General features: G+C 55.7%; 3 protein-coding genes across 3 annotated transcripts; 1 reads left to right on the top strand and 2 right to left on the bottom strand.

Moving 5' to 3' along the window:
- Positions 1 to 87: 87 nt before the first annotated feature.
- COCSUDRAFT_60678 (hypothetical protein) lies at positions 88 to 1,620 on the bottom strand (the record flags this gene model as incomplete). Its single annotated transcript, XM_005650151.1, has 4 exons — positions 88 to 226; positions 603 to 825; positions 1,162 to 1,432; positions 1,603 to 1,620. 4 exons carry the CDS (start codon positions 1,618 to 1,620, stop codon positions 88 to 90), a joined length of 651 nt encoding a protein of 216 aa, XP_005650208.1.
- Positions 1,621 to 1,875: 255 nt separating this feature from the next.
- COCSUDRAFT_60677 (ISP domain-containing protein) lies at positions 1,876 to 5,051 on the bottom strand (the record flags this gene model as incomplete). Its single annotated transcript, XM_005650150.1, has 7 exons — positions 1,876 to 2,015; positions 2,323 to 2,430; positions 2,764 to 2,845; positions 3,161 to 3,363; positions 3,891 to 4,061; positions 4,369 to 4,470; positions 4,784 to 5,051. 7 exons carry the CDS (start codon positions 5,049 to 5,051, stop codon positions 1,876 to 1,878), a joined length of 1,074 nt encoding a protein of 357 aa, XP_005650207.1.
- Positions 5,052 to 7,776: 2,725 nt separating this feature from the next.
- Positions 7,777 to 20,762, top strand: COCSUDRAFT_39960 (hypothetical protein; the record flags this gene model as incomplete). The annotated part of the gene is made up of 23 exons (XM_005650149.1): positions 7,777 to 7,897; positions 8,297 to 8,352; positions 8,516 to 8,581; positions 8,762 to 8,976; positions 9,387 to 9,529; positions 9,983 to 10,145; positions 10,519 to 10,717; positions 10,971 to 11,122; positions 11,631 to 11,797; positions 12,044 to 12,170; positions 12,552 to 12,667; positions 12,926 to 13,047; positions 13,323 to 13,580; positions 14,155 to 14,314; positions 14,606 to 14,805; positions 14,993 to 16,897; positions 17,157 to 17,317; positions 17,665 to 17,797; positions 18,248 to 18,430; positions 18,851 to 18,943; positions 19,374 to 19,541; positions 19,941 to 20,180; positions 20,625 to 20,762. The coding sequence occupies 23 exons, from the start codon at positions 7,777 to 7,779 to the stop codon at positions 20,760 to 20,762; spliced, it is 5,286 nt and encodes a 1,761-aa protein (XP_005650206.1).
- Positions 20,763 to 22,388: the final 1,626 nt, after the last annotated feature.

Here is a 22,388-nt window from a genome sequence, read left to right as displayed (position 1 = left end):
CTCACGATCGTCCCTTACCCGCCAGAGCACGACTACATTGGCCACAGGCCTCCCTCATCACTGGTGAGCACTTGCACTTTCAAAAATTCACTGATCTGGCACAAAGTTGGTGATGCGCTTGAGGTCCTTGGTCTGCTTCTCCTGGGTGTAGATGTACACGAATTGCTGCGCCAGTGCATGCGCTACCAGCGCCACTGCCCCGCTGCCGATCACTGCCGCCCCGCCCCTGCGCATCTGGCCCTGTCAGTGCGAGCTGCGGGACAGGCCAACAAGAACAGGACTTCCTATGACTTTCTGCCTACCGCCTGTTACGTGCACTTGGCAGGAGGAATGGCTGAAAGCATACATTATTGTCATTCAGAAACGAAGGTCTCAGGCAATGTTCTTGGCTGTGCTGCTTGCCTGCATACGTTACATGCTGCAGGATTGTCTGTTAGACCCTGTCTTGCTGGCATGCTACAGAGTTTAGGCCCTCGGGATGCCAGGGTCCAGATGTGTTGAAGTGGAAGCAGGACATTACTTGCAGCTTCCTGTGTTGAAAATGGGTTGTGTGTGTGGTTGTCTTTGTTGTCTGCAGCAATACTAAAAGGCACCAAACGCACCTGATCAAAGTGCCGGCATCCGCGCCGCCGCCCGCAGCCGCGCAGCCGGTGTACGCGGCGAGCACGGCGGCTCCGAGCGCGGCGGCCGCTCCGAAGGCGGCGCGCGCGGCCGAGAAGGCCCGGTAGGCCCGCATGCTGTCTGGGCAGATCGCAGTGTGGCTTGTGTAGCGGTCAAGTACCACTTCGCGCGGCGCGGATCGCACCGCCGGAGGCCCCTCGATGCCTGCGAGGAAAGTTTCACATCAGTACTGCAGAAAAATCACAGGGAATTTGCACGACACAAGCGTGACAACCAGCCGGATCCTGGACAGTGACAGCAGTCGTGGCACGGGTCTCGCCCACTGCAATCATGCTGCTTTAATTCCAGAGAGCAAACACGCAACACGACAGATGCCATGCGAATTCAGCCAAACATCACAGGCTGGCTTCAGCTGAGCTGTCTCATCCCACTGGCACCAAAAAGTACACATAATTTTGGGTAAATGAAATTTAGGTTCCATTTTCTTAATTACAGAGCCAGGGAGCAGATTGGCAAAAGCAGATCTGATGAGTAGCGCACCTGCAGGGCCGGCAGCGAGGGCAGCCTGGTAGCGGTTGGGCACCAGGGGGATGGCATTATCCATCCAGCGGCCCATGGCGACGAGCAGATTGTCAGTCGGGGAGCGGTGGCAGAACAGGCGGCGCCTGATCAGGCCCTGGGTGCCCGCCGGCAGGGGCGTTCCCTCCGCACCGCCGCCGTGGCCGGCCGCCTCGGCCTCGGCTGCCGCGCGCGCGGCCGCCAGCTCAGCCGTCAGCGTGACTTCCTGCTGCGTGGCCAGCAGGAATGTGTCCTGCAGCAGTAACTTTATCGTAAAAATTGATCATTATTACTATTAGAAATCAGCATTAACGCAGCTCCTTCCTGCCAGAGAAGGTGCATCCTGCAGTCAAGCTAAAGGTAAAGGCTGCCAAATGTCCTACCCATTGATAGACTCGCTGTTTCAAGCAAGACCCAATTAACCGTGGCCACAGTACTCATTACTTTCACCGCCTCCCACCAGCCGGGGCAGAAATTATATGCAATTTTCAATCACCACCTAACCATCAAAATATGTCAAAGTGGTCGTCCCACAGGCTTTCATTGCTACAGCAGGCTATTGTCAAGTCAGCCACATGCTAGCTCAATATCATGGTGTACTCGGGAGCCCTCAGAATGACGATTTGACATTGATACTGTGATTATCAATTGGTGCCTGACGTTGCCATGCAACAGCAAGTTGGCAGGAGTGTGCGACTAGGCAGGTATGGAACAAGAGAAGGGCCCTGCCTGGTCCAGGAAGGCGTTGAGGAAGATGTTGAAGAGCCAGTGCGGCGGGTGCAGCTGCGGCGCAATGTTGCGCACGTACCGCGTGAAGAACCGCGTGCGGCCCACGCCTGCCATAAACACCACTGTGTTTCTCAGCCTGTTGGTCAATGCTCGTCTTTCAATTTGTTCAGCACCTCCGCTCACCCAGTCATGCTACGCAACAGCAGCCAGAGACCTATACATGTGTCATCACCAAGCACGAGGGCATCAGCAATGTCCGTTGATCCTTGAGGCCCGACGGCGCATTTGCAGACCACTTATCGTTGTGCTGATTGGGGCTCCTAGTATGGAGTAATTCTACCTCATTGCCAGTACCAGGCGACGCGGATTTAATGTCATAGTGCAACTGTCTCATTACAAGCCCATTCATCGCACCGGCTGGGCAGCAGTAGAAGGCAGTGATGAAGCGGGTGGTGCCGGACGAATCAAAGCGCGACCAGCGCACCAGCGTCGGCGGCTCAAACGCCAGCGTGGACGTCACGTCTGCGCCCGTTCCCTGCTCCCACACAGCATTAAGACTAAAGCATATAATCCTGGACCCTTAAAACCCTTGACGAAATGGGGAGGAAAGAGGGATGCAAAGACACGCGTGCTCATCAGTGCAGCACAGATAAGCAAGCATTACCTTTCCTTAAGTCAGTGCGGAAAAAGCGAAGGCGTGCTTGCACAGTGTAAGCACCAGAAAGCACGCATCCCTCTCCTTGTGTCAGTCAAGGCAATAATGAAGATCTTCATGCCTCCTTTCCCCATGGATTCAGAGAGATGATCCGATTGGACAGCTGCAAGAAATTGAATACAAGAAATATTCAGAAGAACTTGCCTGCTCCCCAAACATTGCCTTGTCCTTGTCGGAGCCGCGCCCTGTCATCTTCAGCACGCCTGGCACGCGCCCGATGACCTGGCGCCATATCAGCATGTTGATGAGTTGTGGGATCTTAAAACTCTGGTGACTGCAGGGCCTTGTGAAAGGCACAAAGTTGGCATGGCATCGCATCACCTCCTGCAGTCTCCATGAAGCCCTTTCAGGCGCCTACATGTGTAAAGGCATGAATGCAGAAAATCAATACATCTCAGGAGAGAAGCATCTGCTGTTCTGTGCGCATGCTCATCTACTGCTATGCGAAGCCTTCATGACCACTGCAGGTCTCCAAAAGGAGGACACTTGGCGGCTTTGCAAGCTCTGAGAGCAGGGCGCGTGCAGGGCAGTTCTCACCTTGGGCCCGCCCTTGCCGGGCTCGGTGGAGACCTGCATGGGGTACTCGGCAGAGGCGGCAAAGCTGTCGAAGATGGTAGTCTGATGCGCGAAGACGCCATGGTCTGGGTCTGCCACGTTCTCTAGCACGAGCGTGAAGTCGACCGGGAAGTCGCGGATGAAATCGTCGCTTGTCCAGCCAGGCTCGTCTAGTTCAGGCAACCCTGGGCAGGCCAAAAAAAAATAAACAAGCATTGCAAATAAATTACTTGTTCTTTCTCCCTGCTCTTTGCGCTCGCTCTGCTTGGCAAGTCTTTTGGTGAATTGCTGGACTCAGATAACCTTCATTCCCCACTGGGGGAAAAACACTATGGCATGTACAGAGCTGCAGCTTGTCATCGTGCTTTGGGGATAATTTGGGTGAAGACCAATTGGGACCCGCAAAGCAGAAATTGCTGATGGAGCAAAGGAAGGTGTCATTGGACATGGGAGTGCCCAGGCTGGTCTGCTTGTGACTGAGCACAATCTTACATTTCATCAGGGCGTAGAAATCAATGTAGCACCGGTAGAAGTGCACATAATCACAGCACACCTGCAGCCAATCTCGTTGCGGACATGTTGATGCACCATTTCATGTCTGCATAGAGTGCATCCTTACAACGAGCTGGTGAACAGCTTAAGAATGTACAAGAAATTCCCCAGCCTGCCATTCTGGCAAGCGCTACATACGCTGAACTAGATTGGAGCTCACCCACGATTGTGTCGGTGGAGGGTCGTGCGCCAGGGCTGGGGTAGACCCACACAATGCCCTGGTACTCGGCGCACGGCAGCGCTGTTGCACAGGTACGCCCCGAGATGGTGCCCCCTTGAGACACCTGGGGGATGTTTGTGCAGTCGCCGGTCTTGCCATCGAACGACCACCCTGTCCATAACAGGCGCTTCCAGTGAACACTGTCTAGCTCTTCTATTGGCCAGGGCACTGGCAATTGAGAGAGTATCCAGCTCACTATTGCCCAGCCCACACAAGGCCCCATTATGACTGCCCAAGTAAACAGCTTGGACAGTCTGCCATACAGAAAACATGCCGCAGACTTCTTGTTCGCACATGACAGAGCCTGGGTAAGGCTGACAGATTGACATCAGGAACAGCGTTGGCTCTGGCTTTCTTGAAGGGTTGGACAAAGGTACTCTTTGTTCACGTATGCAGGAGCAACGCATGCAGCGCTTACCATGGTACGCACACTGCAGATTCCCGGCTGCGGTCATGCGCCCTTGGGAGAGCGCTGCCGCCCTGTGAGGACACCTGTCCAGCATCGCAATGGGGCCCTTGCCTGCGCAGCAGCACAGCCTTGCTCAGCACTCTACCAGACACCCATCTGAGTATTACAAACGAACCAAAATCAGATAAGGTCCCTTTCACTCCACCACCAGGAAACATTGGCACGGACGTTCACGTACAGAATAGGCTCCATGTGAGCCTCTCAATGCTCAACAAGTGATGCTTTGCGGCAGAGTTGCTACTGCACCAGCTGTCCCTGGCGAAGCAGTGCTCTTGCAACAAGCTTCAGAGCACTGTTAAGGGCAGTCCAGATCCTTGACGACAACATGCACGGATGACAAATATGGAGGTGGACATTGCGCCACCTGGCCTGCGCGCGACAACGATGGCCTCGTCAAAGAGCCACACGCGTTGCGGATCGCCCTCTGGAAGGTCCGCTGCGTAGTGCACGGGGTACCACTGCTGCCGCCAGTCATAGAACGCCTCCGACTGCTGCGGCTGCGGAGCCGGCTCTTCCATCACCGCGGCGGCCGCCGCCGCGTCGGCCTCCGCGGCCGCGCCGTTGTCGGGCCGGTAGCGCACCGGCGCGCCCGGCCGCGCCCGGAAGCCAGCTGGCGCTGCCCGGCTGCCCATTGCCGGGCAGGGGTGACATGTGCGATTCCACTGGAATAGAATACACAAGAACCATGACTCTGGCGTTTTGAGACTGGTACCAGCAATGCATGCGACGCAGTGAAACCATTGCAGATGGCGAACAAAAATACATGGCAGTTCTTGTTAATGAAGACAATAGGAAAGGTCGGGCCAACCTGACATCCAGGTGAACTGTGCCTGGGTGGCTGCATGCGCATACCCACGTGTTGGAAAGGCATGCCAGCGCTGGCTCGGCTGAATGACACGGCTTGCTGGGGTCGGGTTTGAGTGACGTGAAGGCTTGCCATCCTGTGATTTCCTGAGATCAACATGCCAGCGTCAAACAGCCGCTGAAAGCGCTGTAAGATGAAAGAACCTTGCAAGGAAATGTATTTTTCTCATCCGCTAATTGAGGGTCATTGCTACAGAAGCAAGCAGCGTCTGCAGTCAAGGAAGCAGCTCATCAGAGTAAGGATGGTACCTTCTGCGCTGAATGTGTCCGCTATCCTTGTCCTGCTGATCGTCGGAGGAAAGTGTTGATTCGCAGATGCAAACTATGTTGCTTTGGCCCCCAACTCGGAACTCCGAACTCGGAAAAGACCGCAAGCTGAAGGCACGCTTATTTGGATCACTCCAAACTGGTATCTCTTCACTCCAGCACAGTCAGAAACTTGGATGGATGGCTTCTCCTCCAATAGGCTGAATGCACAAAATTGGATTTTGCTGAGAATGCATTCAGCACATCTGCATCTTCTTGAAAGTTAGTCGATTTACACACTTACTTTTCTGCATCGACCCAGAAAGAAAAACGCGAGGTCTTTCACATAGTGATTACCATCTGCACAAGGGTACGCGGATGCTTTTTATCAAACATGCAGAAAAGTTTATCCAGATTAACGATTGCTTTAAACATGGAAACATGGAACACCTCACCTGAGCTGACGTGGGCACAACAGCACGTCCCTGAAAACGGCCTCAATAGCGCTGTCTGAAAATCAGGTCTTCTGCAAAAGATTGCTTGACTTTATGGCACTCCTGCTATGCAAGAGAATGCTGTTGGCACAATGAAACAGTCTCCCATTTTGGGACTCCGATGTGCAGGCCTGAGGGCGCGCCTGGAGGAGTGCCAAACTTGGCTGCATGCATGCATTTCTCCAGAACTCAAGGGAGCACCTGGTTGGTGGGTTTGCCTCAGGAACTGTCTCTCGTGGATGTGGGCTGGACCCTCGTGGAGCTGCAGGGGCGCTAGACTTGCGCTTTACTCACCACCCTTTGATTGAGTGTCAAATGCTGAGGTCTGAGCTCTTGAGCAGACCTTGGACTTTTATGGATGTCCACTGGTGCACCTGATGCCATGGTGACTGGTGCGCACATACTCTGCATATTAATAATTGCGTATTATGTATTGATATAGCCATCAGAGTTGATGCGGAGGAGTCCTAATCCTAGGCTCACTGCAAGCGCGAGGCTGTGGGGATCTAGATAATTTGCTGAAATGCAATTCGCATGTGATCTTTTGCGAGCTGTAATTCACTGGCAGTACTCCCCCTGCTACCAGCGCTGCCCACTGGCAGTCTGCTGTGAACCTTGATCCACTTGAGAACCAGCTCAAGCACTTTGCTGACCTTTAAAGATGAGTGTTAGCCATCTATATAGATGGTATATGATATATGTTCATCGGCCAATACTTCTGGAGTTCAAGGAGCTACTGTGCCAGGTGAGGTGCGGTCCTGCCAGCTGCAGTGGCCAATGACTGTTGCACTGCCTGCTTTGAGTATGCTGTCAGCCCTTGGCTGCATGTAGTGCAGAAGGTCATGTCACAGCCGCCTTTCTAGCAAGGCCATAATGTTCAAGAGAATACAACACTGCTGCCCTGTGGCCCGGTTCAAAGAGCCATGCCATTAGAGGAGTGTGACTTCATGCAGTCACCATGAAGCGCCAGTGATGGTGGCTGAGTGGAAGCTTGCACTGGCATAGTCACACAGAAAATATGAGGTTAAAAAATTGTAGCCTTATGCACCAACATGCCTGATACATATATGAACAATATGCACTTTCAGAACAAAGACTCCAAGGCCGCTGCAACAGTTGCATATCCTCTGAGGTCATGAATGCACTGGTCTGCTGTAACAAGTTATCAGCTGTTCGAGGCCCAGTCCCTAAGATCAACGTTCTGATTGCTGCTCCACACCGTGCTTTGCACTTATGATACAAGGTGACCAGGGAGCACCATTTGATGGGCTCGACAAGGGGGATGTCTGAGCCGTTCTGCAGAGCATTTTTGTGAGTAGATATCTCGATCAGCTGGCCACGGTCACTGAAGGGCAGCACCTCTCACAAATCAGAGGAAGCATGTGCATGCGAAAGTGCACAGTGCCTATGCAGCAGAAAATATGCATGGGATTGCCCCCTCGGGCGATCAGAGAACAGAAAGCTATGATCTTTATCAGAGCTAAGCACTGCTTCCTGATTGAATGCAGGGCATTGTGGAATGGCATTCCCATCCAATGAGAACGCCCCTGGCCGGTGCCGCTGGAGAGCAGGCATTTCGTTACCTTCAGAGTGTGCTCCAGAATTTCCTGGAGCCGATCACCGGCCCCATCCGCGATGCAGTGCTGTTGTTGTTGAGGCTGCCTCGGTTTCGCGAGGCGTGGGTGGAGCAGGGCATGTGACAAGCTTTGGGGCTGCTTGCAGATGAGCAAGTAAAGCCGATTTACTCGGAATAATGGTGGCCACGCGGGACACTCTTCTGGGCGTTTCCGATGAGGAAATTGACACGCCTGACCTGGACAGGGCAGAGCTTGTGGGAACACCACCCACGAGGAAGGGGCGCCAGCAGGGGCCTGGTAAGCCTTCATGCATCTGGCATACGTATTGGAGATCATGCCTCGGCGGTAGCATGTACCGCTGCTCATGTTACACGTAGCACATGGGTCTTCTCCTCTTTGCTTGCCCTTTCCTAAGATCGTGGCGAAGCCCCCGGAGGATTCGTTGTGGATGGTTTAATGGAAGGCTGGTATTTACTGTATCTGGCTAGCTGTTGGGCGCTTTAAGCAAATCACTGGTACATCAATCACTGGCAATGTACTGTTTGAGGGCGGATGATGTGGGGAAGCTCCAGCCTCACGGAATATCGTGATAATGGCTGCTAGGCTGTTTTATCGAGTATTCAGCAAACCTGCTCTCCCCGGTCGCGCCTGGTGCCTTCAGCAACAATATTGTGAAGCAAATATTGTTTGCCGCAGGCGGACGCCATGGAAAGATTCCTTCCAAGGAGCCAGGAGGTGGAAGGGGCGGAAAGGTGACCTTGTACTTCCTTTTTCTTCAGCAAAATTCAGCTATGTGCTATTGCTGTTGCACGATTGCAACCTTCTGGCCTATTGTATAGTTTGATGAAATGGCATGGAGTGTGTGGATCAGATTCTAAGTCTGCTGACACCCCACAATGGCTTGTTTTGTTGCAGAGGCGAAACAGAGATCGCTCAAAGGCAGAGAGGCAGAAGGGGCGCTTGGATGCTCGGGCTTTCAAGGTGCACTCCTCTTCTTGCAGCCGCACTGCAGACTGTGCCTGCATCAATCTGATCCCTGTTGAACCTCCATCATTTGGTTTCTTACTGAAGCATCTGTCGCCTGTGCACTCTGCACGGCCCTGCACAGGCTGATATGTGAAAGAGGGTATGTGACAACGTGCTTCTTGCTGCCCTGAACAGGAGCTCGACACCACGCTGCAAGTGCTGGGCATAGATGGCGTAACCAAGATGCCCCAGCTGCGCGTGACGAGATCCCCCCATGCACCGGAGGTGGCGGAGTGCCCCCCCTCGGGGACCCCTCACCGCTCAGCCTCAGGCACCTGGTCTCCCCACCGCTCCGCATCTGGCGTCTGGTCCCCCCGCATGGGCCGCACCACCTCCGAAGCCGGCGCTAGGTGCGCCCTCCGCAAGGCACTTGTCTTTGGCCATTCCCGTCATCAGATGCTGCTGACAATCCGGCACGCTATGAAACCAGAGTATACATCCAAAACTGCTCACGCTGTCTTTGAGGACATGCACAGGATGCGGCGTCTCTTGTTCTCTTTTTGATAAGATGTGCCCATCAATGAGCTCATGTGATGAAAACCAAGCATCAGGAGTCTCATTTTGGTCATGCACGCACTCCTCTTCTCTGCTGAGATACTGCAGCCCCCCTGTCATCTGCATGGCACTGATGGAACACAGCACACCTGTCCGCTCTTGCCAGTGGTGTCTTTTGTTTGTGTTGTCCTGACCTGTAGTAGGATTGCCTGATCGTGGTCGAAATAGGCACTCCCCTCTATTATTTACAAGATTCCGGCTGCAGCGATGTGAGCCTGGACAGCCGGGAGAGCCAGCTGGACCGGACGCGGTCGCGGCGTGGCAGCCTGCCCCCGCTGCACCCGTCGGCGCAGGGGCAGCCGCTCACGCCGCCCTCCTTCCGCCACGTCCTGCAGCAGTCCACCCGCGGTGAGTCACTGCTCTGTCATCCATCCAGCGCACCCTGCCAATACCCTCTGATGTACCCTTGTAATTCATTGTTTTCATTGCAGTGGCATCCTGTGTGGCACTGTGGCAACGAGAGCGCCTCCTCAAATCCAAGATGACTGTCGTAATGAGAACCGTTGTAGTGAATACCGCGATTCTTATCTCTCCTCATCGAACATGCTTCTTGCTGTTGAGCGGGAGTGGCTGCAGCAGTGTTGCGCTTTTGGCACCGTGTGCTTGGGTCTGCATCCTGAGCATTGCGGCTATGGTTCACCGCTGGGAAGGCACATCATGCACAGCACCAGTGTGTCTGAGAATGGGAGCTACAAGTCATCAGAGGGCATGCAAATAATGAAACTCTGATGTGCGGGACACTGGGAGCAAAAGTTCATCAAAACCTATGCAAAGATTTAGAATGGCGTGGCGCGCGTGCAGGTGCGCTGTCAGCGTACAGGGCGTCGGGGTCGCTGGAGAGGATGGAGGAGCAGGCTATCGCGCGTCTGCAGACCGAGCGCAGAGTGTGGCATGCCGACTTGGACCACTTGCTCGAGGGGGACTTTGCTCGCGAAGACCTTGAACTCGCCATCCACCTCGCCAGGTGCGCTGCTGTTTTTTCCTCTGTCCGATAAAGCTCTATGCCACAGTACCTCTGCCACTGCTGATGTCAGCCCCTGCCCATGCCTCGACGCCCAGAAGTGCCTGCACATTGTGCGCATCAGTTATGTTCAGCTTTCTTTGCGATCTGGCATTGGCAGCAGGGGCGACAAGACGTAGTGCCAAGCAAGTAGGAGCATACCGGGCAATATAATTTTGCATGCTGCCGGAGGCTCATAATCAAAGGTTCTGTTGCTGCTGGATGTCTATTGATGGCTGTCGAATAGGAGGCACGCCCTGTGGAGATCAGAAAAAAGTCACATGCAGTGTGATCTTGATTGTGTCAAGATTCTGATTGCTTGCGGTGTGCTGCGCAGGACGAAGGCGAGCGACCTGAAGGAGCAGCTGCGGTGGTGGCTGAAGCCGCCGGAGCCGACGTGGGCGTCGCGCGAGCAGCGGCTGGATTGGCTGGGCGCCTCTCTGGAGGAGGCCCGCGACATCGCGCGCGGCCTGCAGCAGCACGGCGCCCTCCACGGCGACCCCAATTACATCGCCACCTACATCTTCATCGTCAAGGTGACCCCTTGTCTGCTACCTCATGTGCCCTGAGACCTGTTTGCACTGATCGTCACCCCATACTTACAGCCCGTGGCAAATGTCCTGCATGGACATCGTAGCCTGGAAGACGTCATCATGGCAAGGTGGCTACTTGTTTGTACATGGAGTACATTGATAGAAGCTTGTCTCCTTCCTCGCTTTCTGCCTGATTTCTCTGTCCAGTTTTTTGTTAAATTGTGGACAGGGCTCAGCCGTTTTGGACTGTTTGCAGGACATTGTACTGGAGTTCCGCGGCGTGTCTTGCGTGATAGGAGACGCGGTGTCTGGCGCCATGCGGCACATGAAGCCGGGCGATCAGGAAACCAAGCGTGCCTACAAATGCGCCCACCGCTGCGTGGACCTCATCTACGAGCTCACCACCCGGTACGCATCAATCCTGTGACACCAGAACACTTCTGCGCACAGTTTATGTAAGATGTGGCAGTCTGTGCTGGACGGTGGGCGGGAGGCTTGAGAGTGCTGTGTTGCTGGACCTGTGGCGCATGCACGCGCATGTCTTGGTGTGGACAGTGCGACTGATTATTTTACTGTCCACTTCAGCACAGAATTGCTGGGCCCTTTTCTGTATTTGCGTTGGCTTAGCATTGCCACAGCTGGCGAGGGGCGATAAAAGTACTGAGCACCTTGCCCACGGCTGATTGTGTCTTGCTTGGATCTGGTGAATGCAACAAGGTGGCAGCCTTCACTGCAGCTCGTCTGCAGTATGTACCTTTTGGCAGCAAAAGCGTGTAATAATAACAATTATTTTAGCAATAGATAAAGAAATAAGCATCGCCTGCCCTGAAGGACGGAAGGGATATGCGTTTTGTATGCATGCTGTAGTGCATTGGTTTTGGGCGTTTCTTAATGGTGAGAGTGCTTTCTCCGGCAGGTTGAGGAGCCTGGAGAGGTTGATGCCAGAGGAAGGACTGGGGCCGGCAGCCACATCCGACCTGGGGACATGCGCGGGAGAGGTGGTCATGGCTTCCCTGCATGCTGCCACGAAACTGCAGGACCTTCTGCTCTCCTCTAGCGCCTTTGGCTTCGGCACTGGGGACGGTGCGTGCACCCCCAAGAATGTCCTGTTCTACATGTATTGATCTGGGCATATAGGATTCAGCCTAATCTCAACCTTACAAGGCAGCAGCGCTTGCAGAGGTCGCCTCAGTTTGCCTGTGTCTTGCATCTGCGATTTCGGCTGTGAGTTCAGTTTGCACAACTTCTCCTTTCCGGGCGCTCACACTTTCTGGGCAGTTTCCAGACTGCTGTGTCGACGCTGAAACCTAGAACGCGCTGGCGATGCAGGTCCCATCGTGTATGGGCATGAGCTGCAGAACCATGCGCGCATGCTGCAGAGCGTGTGGATGGCATGCGGCTTGCTCGTCACCAACGTGACCGAGCACTGGGCCGACCAACGCTCGCAATTGCACTGGTGCGCAGCTGCCCTCCATTTTTTACATTTTCTTAGGAAGAACATGCATACTCTCCTTCGACGTTGTTGCACAAGAAAAATTCAATTCATGAAGGGGGTGGCCACAAAAGGGGAGCATTGTTTTTTTAGTAGTATGGGCTTGGTTCTATCCCGCTGATGTTCCTGCATCCACACTTATGCACAATGACTGAGTCCTTGATGTCAGCATGATGCGCGCATGTGCAGTCATGTTGGAGCTTGGTGTCAGCCACGTGTAGGCCATCTCTGCTTTTCTTCTCAGCTTGTGACCATCTGGGGTGTTGTGTACGTTTTAAAGCTGACGAGGGAAAACGGCAGGAGCGCAGTCGGAGCACTTCATTGAACGCCTGGTATTCTGCGCAGTGAGTGGTGCAAGCTGTTCCTCCGGGCTGCCGCAGCAGCGGATGCCATGCAAGGTTCCCTGCGACGGGCCTCCACTGAGGAGATGTCCGAGCTGGACAGCATGGAGACCCCCTCAGGTGCCCATCCCAGCATATCACACTGCCTTTTTCTACGAGCTCTTGCCATTTTGTGTGTAGATCTCAGGATTTCAGCTGTGGGTGCTGTCTGATCCCTGGCTGTCAAGACCGCCACCAACAGCTGTCTGGCCTCTTGCCTGTGTCTAGAAGCCGGTGCATGCAAAATGACATGTTGAGCCAGGCCAGAGGTTGGGCCAGGTCACAGAAGCAGGCGTGACATTCAAGGAGTTGACCGGGTGTGATGTGTTTCCTGTGCAGCGAGCTCTGGAGTGTGGGGCAGCAACCGCTGCTTCGATGGTCCAAAGGGCGGCGCTGTGACCGACGAGGACCTGCAGGCGCAGGCCTGGTTGCCCACCTGCCTCATGTCCATGCTGGTGGAGGTGCGAGCTCTGTCTTCTTCTCCTGTCGTCAGATACCCCACCCTCATGTTCTCACGACCTAGCTGTGTCCAGCTGCAGCACCTTCTTTGCTGAGATGACATGTCCCTCAGTGGCCAGATTCAATGTCCTGCATGCCTTGCTTTTGGCCACCAGCTTCAGCCCAGTAATGGACTGTTCCTGGTGGACCCAAGAGACTTACCCTGTCCAGAATTGATTTCCTGTAAAGCCCTGCATGTTTCACCCTTCAGTGACCAGGGGCGTAAATCGTTGCGCAGGCAGAGAAGGCGGCGGAAGCGACGCTGACCTGGGAGGGGGCCATGGATGACTACGAGGGCGGGGGGACCCCCGAGGAGGGGAGGTCCCACCAGGGGCCCCCTGGCGGCGAGGGCGCAGGCATCGCCCTCGTAGACGCGCTCAGCGAGGCCATGTATGACCTGGCGCACACCGGCGCCAAGCGCGTGGCCGGGCTGTGCACCAGCCCGACCGAGCTCGCCTGCTGGGCGCTGGAACTTCTGGAGGAGCAGGCCTGCACGGTGGGTACCTTCCACCTCTACTGCATGGATCATTTACAACTTCAAATGGGGAAATGTGCATGTTGGGGGTATTTGTTGTACTTGTGCTGCACACACTCCTAATTGAGGTCAACACCTCACAAAACAAGGCCTGTACGCTCCTTACTGTGGTCAATAAAGGAACAGGCCTGGACAGGGGGGACCTCCTGGCCTTTCTGGGGTGGTCATGTTACCCAGACTCTAATCTTTTGCCTGAGGAGAAGGTGATTGTGGGCTTCTTTGCACCTAGGACTTGGGTATGATTTAGTACTTCAAGAACTGTTGTGCTGGGCATGATGGTGCTGTTGAAAGCTGTCCCATGAAGATCTGATTTTTGAGCAGTTGCATATCTGCGCAGCACACTGCACTTTTGTGCAGCAGGTGCGCATATTTGCAATAAAACTGTGCTTTTCTGTGCATCTGCGCAACAGACCTGGCATAAACAGAGAGAAACACAATCGCCTCCTTCATAGCTCTTCCTTCTTGGCTGCCTTTCTGCCAATCAGTCAATTTCAGCTGTCAGCAGAATAGAATTAAAGTAACAATGCCGGCGCAGGCGGTGGTGTTTGTGAGGGACCTGGACCGGGGGATCCTGGGTCGGGGGGCGCACGGCCTGGAGCACTTTGAGAGGCTGCGCCGCAGCACCGACCTGCTCGTCAACGGCATCCTGCGCGTGCGGCGGCTGCTCAAGCAGAAGCGCGCAGCCGACGCTGACGGTGTGCAACCTCCAAAGTTCCCTCCTTGGTTCTGTGTGCATGTCACATTGTTATATTGAATTGTGGGGAACAATTACTCCTACTGGGCTGGTATCAGATGGGTCAGGGTTGCAGCACAAGATGTGCTGGAGCCAGGCTGTCCGATACCAGCCCTTATGACTGGAGCTGAAAGCGAGCAGACCTGCACCCAGCTTTCCTGTGATTGTGAATGCCAGTATACTGCAAGTCTTAAAGTTTCTCTCTTGCCCCAACAGAGATATGCTGACGCAAACATGATGTGCATTCATGCAGAGCCATTGCCGCCGCTGCCGCCGTCGCAGCCGCTGTCGCGGTACGAGTCGACGTCCTCACTGGCCTCGGACTGGACCTCGCTCTCAAACACGACTTATTCTGCGACGACCGCATCGGGGACAAACTTGCGGCCGCTACCGTCCAGCATCCACACGCCGCGCTACGCCAGCCCCGCCCTTGCAGCCTTCAGACCGGAGCCAGTGCGAACTTTTGACCTTTTCTCTGCTTTGCACAGTACTTTGGAGACCTGTGCAGCTTGTTTTCAGCCTTGGGCATGCAGGCGAGGGAGGTGGTGTCAATTTGCTGTTGACTGTTGATCTAGGGGTCCGGGGCTTGTGCAGCATGATGTCAGTAAAATTTTGACAGGGCATATGTGTCGGTGAGCAGGTGGGGGCGAGGCCGCAGCAGACGCAGACGGCGCCGCCAGTGCTGGAGGTGCCACAGCCACGGACGCCACCGCAGGCTCAGCCGCAGATATATCCCTCCACGCTCCCGCACACGCGCTCCAGCCCGCCGCCGCCCAACCCAGACCCATGGACCGTCCGGCCACCCCCGGCGGCCGTTGTCCCCCGTCCGGCGGCCGTTGTCCCCCGTCCGGCGGCCGCCAGCGCCGCCGTAGCGATCCCCATACCGCAGCAGCAGCAGCAAGCATCCGCGCTGCCGGCGCACAGCGTGTGGGGCCGCGCGGCGTCCAGCCGCCGGGCGGCCGGCTCCGAGTCCGTGTCGGCGGTATCCGAGGCCGGCAGCTCCCCCAGCGGTGACGATGCGGCAGCCACGGCTGTGGCAGCAGCCGCCGATCGACTCCGCCTCGAGCGGTTTGCCGAGGGCTATCCCGCAGCCCCCGGGACGGCCACGGCGGCGTCCTCCCGGTCGAGCTCACCCGCCACAGACGCGTCTCTCCGCGTCGCGTCAAGGTCGCCCAGCTTTGTCTTCGCACCGCCGGCCATTGCCAAGAACCAGCTGGTGGGCAGCCCGCAGCATTTTCCGCAGATGCGGCGGCCGGCCGTCACGGCGCAGCCAGCTGCAAGCGCTCCGTCAGCCGTGGCCCGGCCGGCTGCCGCGCCCAAGCCGAGCCCCTCGCAGCAGGCCAGCTTCCGCGGCTGGGCGAAGCTGTTTCCCGAGCCCGCGCCCATCACCTCGTCCCCGACCACTGCGGAGGACGTCGTCGCCGCCAAGTTTCTCGAGGCAACGTCTCAGCAGCAGCAGCGGCCACCCGCAGCAAAGACCGCGCCGCCCGCATTGCCGTTCACGGCGGCGCCGCTGGCCTCGCCATTTGCGGCGCCCGGCATGGTGGTGCCGCTGGCGTCGCCATTCGCACCGGCTGCGGAGGCTGCACCGCGGGCGATATCTATCCCGGCCCCGCTCGCGTCGCCATTTGACATGCCAACGCTGCAGGCGGCCAGCGCCTCCGATAGTCCAGCATTTCAGTCCGCGCCGGAGGCGCCCAGCAGCTCGCTCGGGTCTCTGTCACACGGACCCTCCAGCCGCGAGCAGCAGGAGGCAAGCCCCGCCAGCTCAGCGCAACCGTCCTCCTCCGTGGGACATGCGCGCACCGACCACGACCGGCATAAGGAGCATCGGCCATCGTCGGGCGGATGGAAGACAAAGTTCAGCCGCCGCAGCCGCAAGGAGGGGCCTCCAAGGGAGCAGCCGCCAGAGGCAAGCAAGGTGAGGTCACCTAGCGAGCAGGTCGAGGAGGAGGAGATGCACGGCAGGAAGGGCGGCCGGCACGGCCGGCACAAGTCCAGGCGCAGCAGCTTGAAGGAGATGTTCAGGGGGTCCAGCAGCCATGAGAACGGTAAGGAGCCCGAGAGGCTGCCAGAGGTGGAGGAAGCAGCGGAGTTGGCACTGCCGGAGCCGGCAGTAGTGACGCCGCCCAAGGGGGTGCTGGCGCGCTTCAAGGACGCCTTCACGGGCGCCTCACACACCGTGGGGCCGCTCGGCCCCTTCGACTCGGCCGCCGCTGCGGCCGCGCGGCAGATGGGCCGGCTGCGCCACGCGGCGCGGCCGGTGCAGGAAGCTGCGGGGCACCTGACACTGTCGCGCGACATGCGTGAGGACGAGGCCTGGGGGAAGGCCCCTGCGGCGGAGGAGGGAACGCAGCGGGAGGACAAGCGCGGCGGCCGGCGCAAGAGCCGCCACCGGGATCGCGGACGGCCGGGCCGGGGAGATCGCGGCAGAGGCCGGGGGTCGTCCCGGGACGGCGGCCGCGGCGGCCAGCCGCCAACGATCGAGGCGCTGGCGAAGCGCAACGGCCTGATCATGCCATGGGAGGGCGACCCGTTCTGGGAGGTGAGCTCACATGATCTCTTGAATGTCAACAGCATCGCTGACCAGTGTAGCTGCATTTGCTCAAAGAGCGCTTGTGGTGCCACGGCTTGGCGTGGCAAGGTTGCCAGCTTTGGGCTTCTTGGGCGGCCTCTGTATAGTGCTCAATGCGCCGGACAGCTCTTGCTCTAGCAGACTAAAAAAATTGAGGTTTTCTCTATGTTGTGCTAAATCGCTTGTACATACACATTACTGAAGCTTGGTGGCGGCAACTGGTGCGCAGATCGACTGGAAGGACCTGCAGAGGAACCTGGTGAGGAAGCTGGGCAATGGCAGCTTTGGGCAGGTCTATGAGGCCTACTACCACTCGGCGCCCATGGCTGTCAAGATCATTAAAATTGACAACGACGAAGAGAACATCAAGTTCAAGATCATGCGCTTTAAGTGCGGACCTCCCACTTTCTTCTGCTGATTCTGTTGCCTGCAAACCTGCCCCTGATATTCACACACCTCTTAACATACTCCAAATGCCAGCATGCTGCCTGTGGATCTGCCTTTGCTGTTCACACGCATTCAATAAGCTCATCCCAACAGCGTGTTTCTTAGGAACCTGCACTTGCTGGTACCCTTTTCACGCGGAATTGTCTGGTACTCAGCTTGTGGTACTTAGCATGCCCCCAACTGAGCCAGACTGATGATAGAGCTCTCACCAACAAGGGGGTCAGCTGCTCTCGCTCCAAGCATGCATCAAAGAAAGGGGGTCAGCTAAAATCGTGCATGCATGCATGCAGGGAGGAGGTGGACCTGCAGCGCCGCCTGAGCCTGCACCCCAACATCGTGCGATTCCTGGGCGCATGCTTCTCCCTCTCCAGTGGCGGCCCCCTCCCGGAAGCGCTCACCTTCGACGATGCCCTCGCCCAGCAGGTGATGTTTGTTAATAAGCCAGTCTGAAGAGTGTTATTCTGTGCACATGCACGACTTAAAATATCACCTTGCTTGCCATGTAGGTCCCGAGCAGCCTACTGATGCTGGCCATTGTTGCCAACCTGTGTCTCACCAAATCCTTCGTTCTCTAAACCCACTTTAGTCAATGGTTGTCTAGTGACGATGGTCCACAAAGCACAAGGGATCGTGCAGCTTGCCTCCAGACGCACCCTGCCTCTCGCCAGGAAAAGCTCTTAAGTGATGGAACATATTTTTATATGTAATTGGCTGATTGCAGACACATCAGAGGTCTGTGACACAAGGAAAGACAGTAATATATCTGCCCATCAGGCCAATGAGCCTCAGGTGTTGTCAAATAGGTGTGTAAGTTGTTTGAATAATCATCAACTTAATCTGGAAACTGACGTTTTCATTGTGGCGCCCGTGCAGAGCATCACCCTGGCGATAGTGATGGAGCTGTGCCGCTATGGCACCCTGTACAAGATCATAGAGTACGCGCGGCGAGTCTCCTACATGCCCGCGGATGTGCGCAGCGGCCGCATCAACCCACGCAACGCTGAGGAGACCAAGCTCAAGGCAAGCCTCTCCCTCTCTGCGCCTCCCAGCCTTTGGGTCACTCAGGGTCCAGAATTGTAATCTGGCAAGGGATTAGCAGACCAGCGGCCATAGGCATGCTTTGGGAGTGCTTGTCAGCCTCTGTCGGCCTGCGCCATGATCCTGAGGGATGATCATCTGTCGGCTGGCGTGCATGCTTTACATGACTTCCACCCTTGCCTTATCTCAAGTTCAATCTTGCATGCTTTGCGAGGGATGAGACGAGGGTGAAGTCCACCCAAAATCCCCAGCCGCACAGTGCATGCTGCCGCCTTGAACAATAGATTCGCGTCTGGTGTGACCCGCTGAAAGGGACGTTTGCTCATCGACTAGCTCATTGTCTCTAGATGTGCAGCTCTCTTGTGTGAACCGCTCACTATAAGTTTGTGTACCGCACATGATATCATCAGCCGACTGACAATGGCGGGGTGTTTGCAGGCGGGCCTCGGGTGGAAATTATACCAAAACTGGACCACTCGCTTGGAGCTGGCCAAGCAGGCAGCGGCCGGGCTCGCCTACATGCACGCCCAGGTGTGGATTACCGCTCGATGATCATCCCATCACGTTTTAAAACCTTGCTCCTGCAGAACACCGGGTTTGCAGACATGAGTGCTCCGGTGGTCGGTGATCAGCTTATCTCCAGAAGGGGCATCCTGGAACAGCATGCATGGCAGAGATGCCTGGAACATAGGCCTGGTAGCAAAGGCTCACTGCAGATGTGTCTTCATCAGCGTGTGCTGTGCCATTTGGCGCCGCATGCTTTGCGCTTCATCGAGGCCTCTCGCAGCAGCCTGGCTTGTGTTGGGCTGTGGGCGCATGCACGCATGCTTGCAAGGGAGGCAGTGGCAGCACCTAAACACTGCGCCTCCTCACTGTTGCCATTTGGCATGGTGTTTCTAGCTGTTGCACAGACAAGACATCATGCAGCATTATCGTGACTGGCTGCTTGGCTGCGCTGCAGAACATCGTGCATCGGGACCTGACCAGCTACAACCTGCTGGTAACGGAGAAGTGGGAGTGCAAGCTGGCGGACTTCAACCTGTCGCGCGCGATCAAAGAGACCTCCATCCCCCACTCCGGCCAGATCAACTCCCCCGAGTGGTCCGCGCCCGAGCGACTCTCCGGCCAGGTCCGTGCTTTCCCCTCCCCTGCCTCATGCGCTGCGGTCTTGCACACAGAGAGACACGGTGGCAGGGGGCCTTGCATGCCGCTGGGGCCTCTGAGAAGTTTATACAGTCTGCCTGTCACATATGTGAAAGAGGCTGAAGTCACCTGCAGCAGCGCTCCTTTCAGGGCTGATCCTGCATGCTATGCCTACGAAGACCTGGCCCTGACTGCTTAGTGCACACAGTTATTTTCTTGGCTGAGTGGCCAATTGTCCCATTGATCTCCTTTCCTCACCCTTGAGAGCCGGGCATGAGTGAGAAGAGTCGACTACGCATGGATGACTCGGGTCGTATCATCACAGTGCATCAAACATCTGTACAAAGGGAACGTTGAGCTGACCGAGTGATATTCAATGGCGCAGGCTTACGGCAAGGCGGCAGACGTGTTCTCGTTCGGGGTGGTTCTGTGGGAATTGGTGACTCTAATGATCCCGTGGCGCCACGATGACAAGGACTTTCCCAACGGGGGGACTGCCATCAACGGGGGGGACCAGCACTTCCGGGACCCCACCCTGTACGTCATCAATTGCGTGCCCAAGGGCGACCGCCTCGACCTGCCCGCTGCCCAGGACATCAAGCCCCCGCTGCCAGAACTGCCCAGGGTGAGCCACACCCCTACACCATATTATCATATTCCAGTGAATCCTATCGTGCTGATTAGGTAGTGAGCTTCTTACCTGCTAGACATGAGCACCTTGTAGAGGAAGCCAGACAGGCTTGTCTCCCTGCAGTTCTGAAATCTGCCATACGTTCCTTTCAAAGGTCTTTTGGCGGCTGCAACACCTACTTGGCTGTTAATTCCTTGCTTGTTGGTGCGTCAGCGGGTGAGCATGAAGGGTCATGGGGTCTCAATGAGCCACCTCTTGCAGCCTTACAAACCTCAAAGGAATGTGTGTCAACTGGGCTGTGTATCATGCACACAGAGGATGGGGTGATCTTGTACGAATGAAGCTCAAGAGCTGATCGTTTCGACCATAAGGGGAACAGACAGTGTCGTGAAGGCGTCTTATGAGTGCTGAGGAGCGGTGCTCGCTCTGTTGTCACAGGTGTTGGAGCTGGTGCAGCAGTGCTGGGCGCAGGACCCGGCGGCGCGGCCGCACATGGCAGAAGTTGCGGTGAATCTCGACGCCATGCTGGCAGCCGTGCGCGAACGCACGCGCGCCGAGAGAGCACACAGAGCCTGAGCCGAGCCGCGCCTGATCTGGCGCGGCCGGTGACTAATGGCGTGACTGATTGCTCGCAAATTTTGGCGCAAGAGGGATTTCCTTAGGCAATGTGGAGGGAGTGACGGAGTCTTTAAGGAAAGAGTTGGCGGCCAGCGCAATGAACTGCTGTAATGTGGAGCAGTGGGTTTCTAAATGTTGGTCATCCGTTGGGGCCTGCGCATGTGGCGGCTGCAGGTGAAGGATTGAGCTGCAAAATTATGAACGGGTTGTACCAAAAAGGGATTTAGATTCGTCCGTGTATCAAGTTAGGCATGCAAGAGAGGTGGGACGCTATGTACCTTGCTTTCCCAAACGTTCCAAGATGTATGCTGCAAAAAATTCCCTTAGAAAAGGCAAATCTTAAGCCTTGGAAGTAGCTTTGCAGTGAGACAAGTGAGCAAGCAGAAGCGCGGGCAGGAGAAGCGAACTCAAAGGACAAGAAAACAATTGAGCACTGCGGGTAATGTTCCCCTGGTCATACGGTGCAGCCCGCCCTCATGCGATTAGCGATTATTGAGATCAAAGCAGCAGTTTAACCAGAGATCTGGCTAAGAAGCACGGCTGCTCATGGCATGAAGCTCCCACTTTCAAGATGGGTGCTCAGCACAGATGTTGACGGTGTTTGGAAGCATGCAGCATTCCGAGGCGGGTAGCAGAGACAGATCTGCACATGATTGCCGGCAGCAAGTGTGGCCTTTGTAGACGAACCAGCCCTGCTCCACTGAGTTTGTACAGCAGGCAGAGTGGCATGAGCTTTGTTGCGGACAGAGAGTGAAGAGTTTGCCTTCACAGCGCTTGGCGGGCCGAAGAAAATTGTGATTTACAGCTCCTGGTGCCTTATTCTATCAGAGGCCCGCGCTGCTCAGAAGCAGGTGGTAATGCAGAGTGCGAAGCAGAGACTTCTTGCGAAACAGCGAATGCAGCAAACACTTGTGAGGGTCTGCTCTTGAAGGTCCACCGCAGGTCGAATTTTGCGTAACGATTTGAGGGTCAGACATTCTTTCTCAGGCTCTCAGGAGTCACTTGCTGTGCCATGTTGCTGTGGCTCCCTTTAGAGGGGAGGACCCCAGTGGTGTTGAGCTTTTTGTAGGCCGTAGGCTGTTCAGGTTTGTGTACAGAGCATTACTGCGGACAGTGTGTAGTTGTAGAGGGCACCTGAGGGACTTTGGTCCATAATGTATTGGCTCCATTCCATTTTATCCTTAAGCAGAGCAAAGTTCTGGTGAACCACCATGTCAAGATTTGCAAGGAATGAGAACGTTGGGCTTCCCTTGCCTTGTAATCATCATCTCTGCAATCTCTACAAATTTCGTCTTTGTCATGAATCATGACTCATGATAAAGCCAGCAGATGCTTGGGAATGGTTGGACAGACTTTTAAGTACACAGGCATAACAGTTTGGCTTTCAGGCTCATCACCATGGCCACCAAAGATCAAGCAGCAGATGGCAATTTAACGACCAGCACTAGTCCGGCTTAAGTGTGCTCAATATATAAGCGTACTTCCAGCATTGCATTACTACCAGTACTGCATCACTAGCGTACGCAATGCATAGGGTAGCACAGGCGGCAAATGCAGAGAATGTTGGCAAGAGCACTCACTGGA

The sequence above is a fragment of the Coccomyxa subellipsoidea genome (assembly GCF_000258705.1).
Source record: "Coccomyxa subellipsoidea C-169, whole genome shotgun sequence".
In the NCBI taxonomy this organism is placed as follows: domain Eukaryota; kingdom Viridiplantae; phylum Chlorophyta; class Trebouxiophyceae; family Coccomyxaceae; genus Coccomyxa; species Coccomyxa subellipsoidea.
The sequence above is the reverse complement of the archived record's forward strand: the minus strand, read 5'-3'. Positions and strand labels throughout refer to the sequence as shown.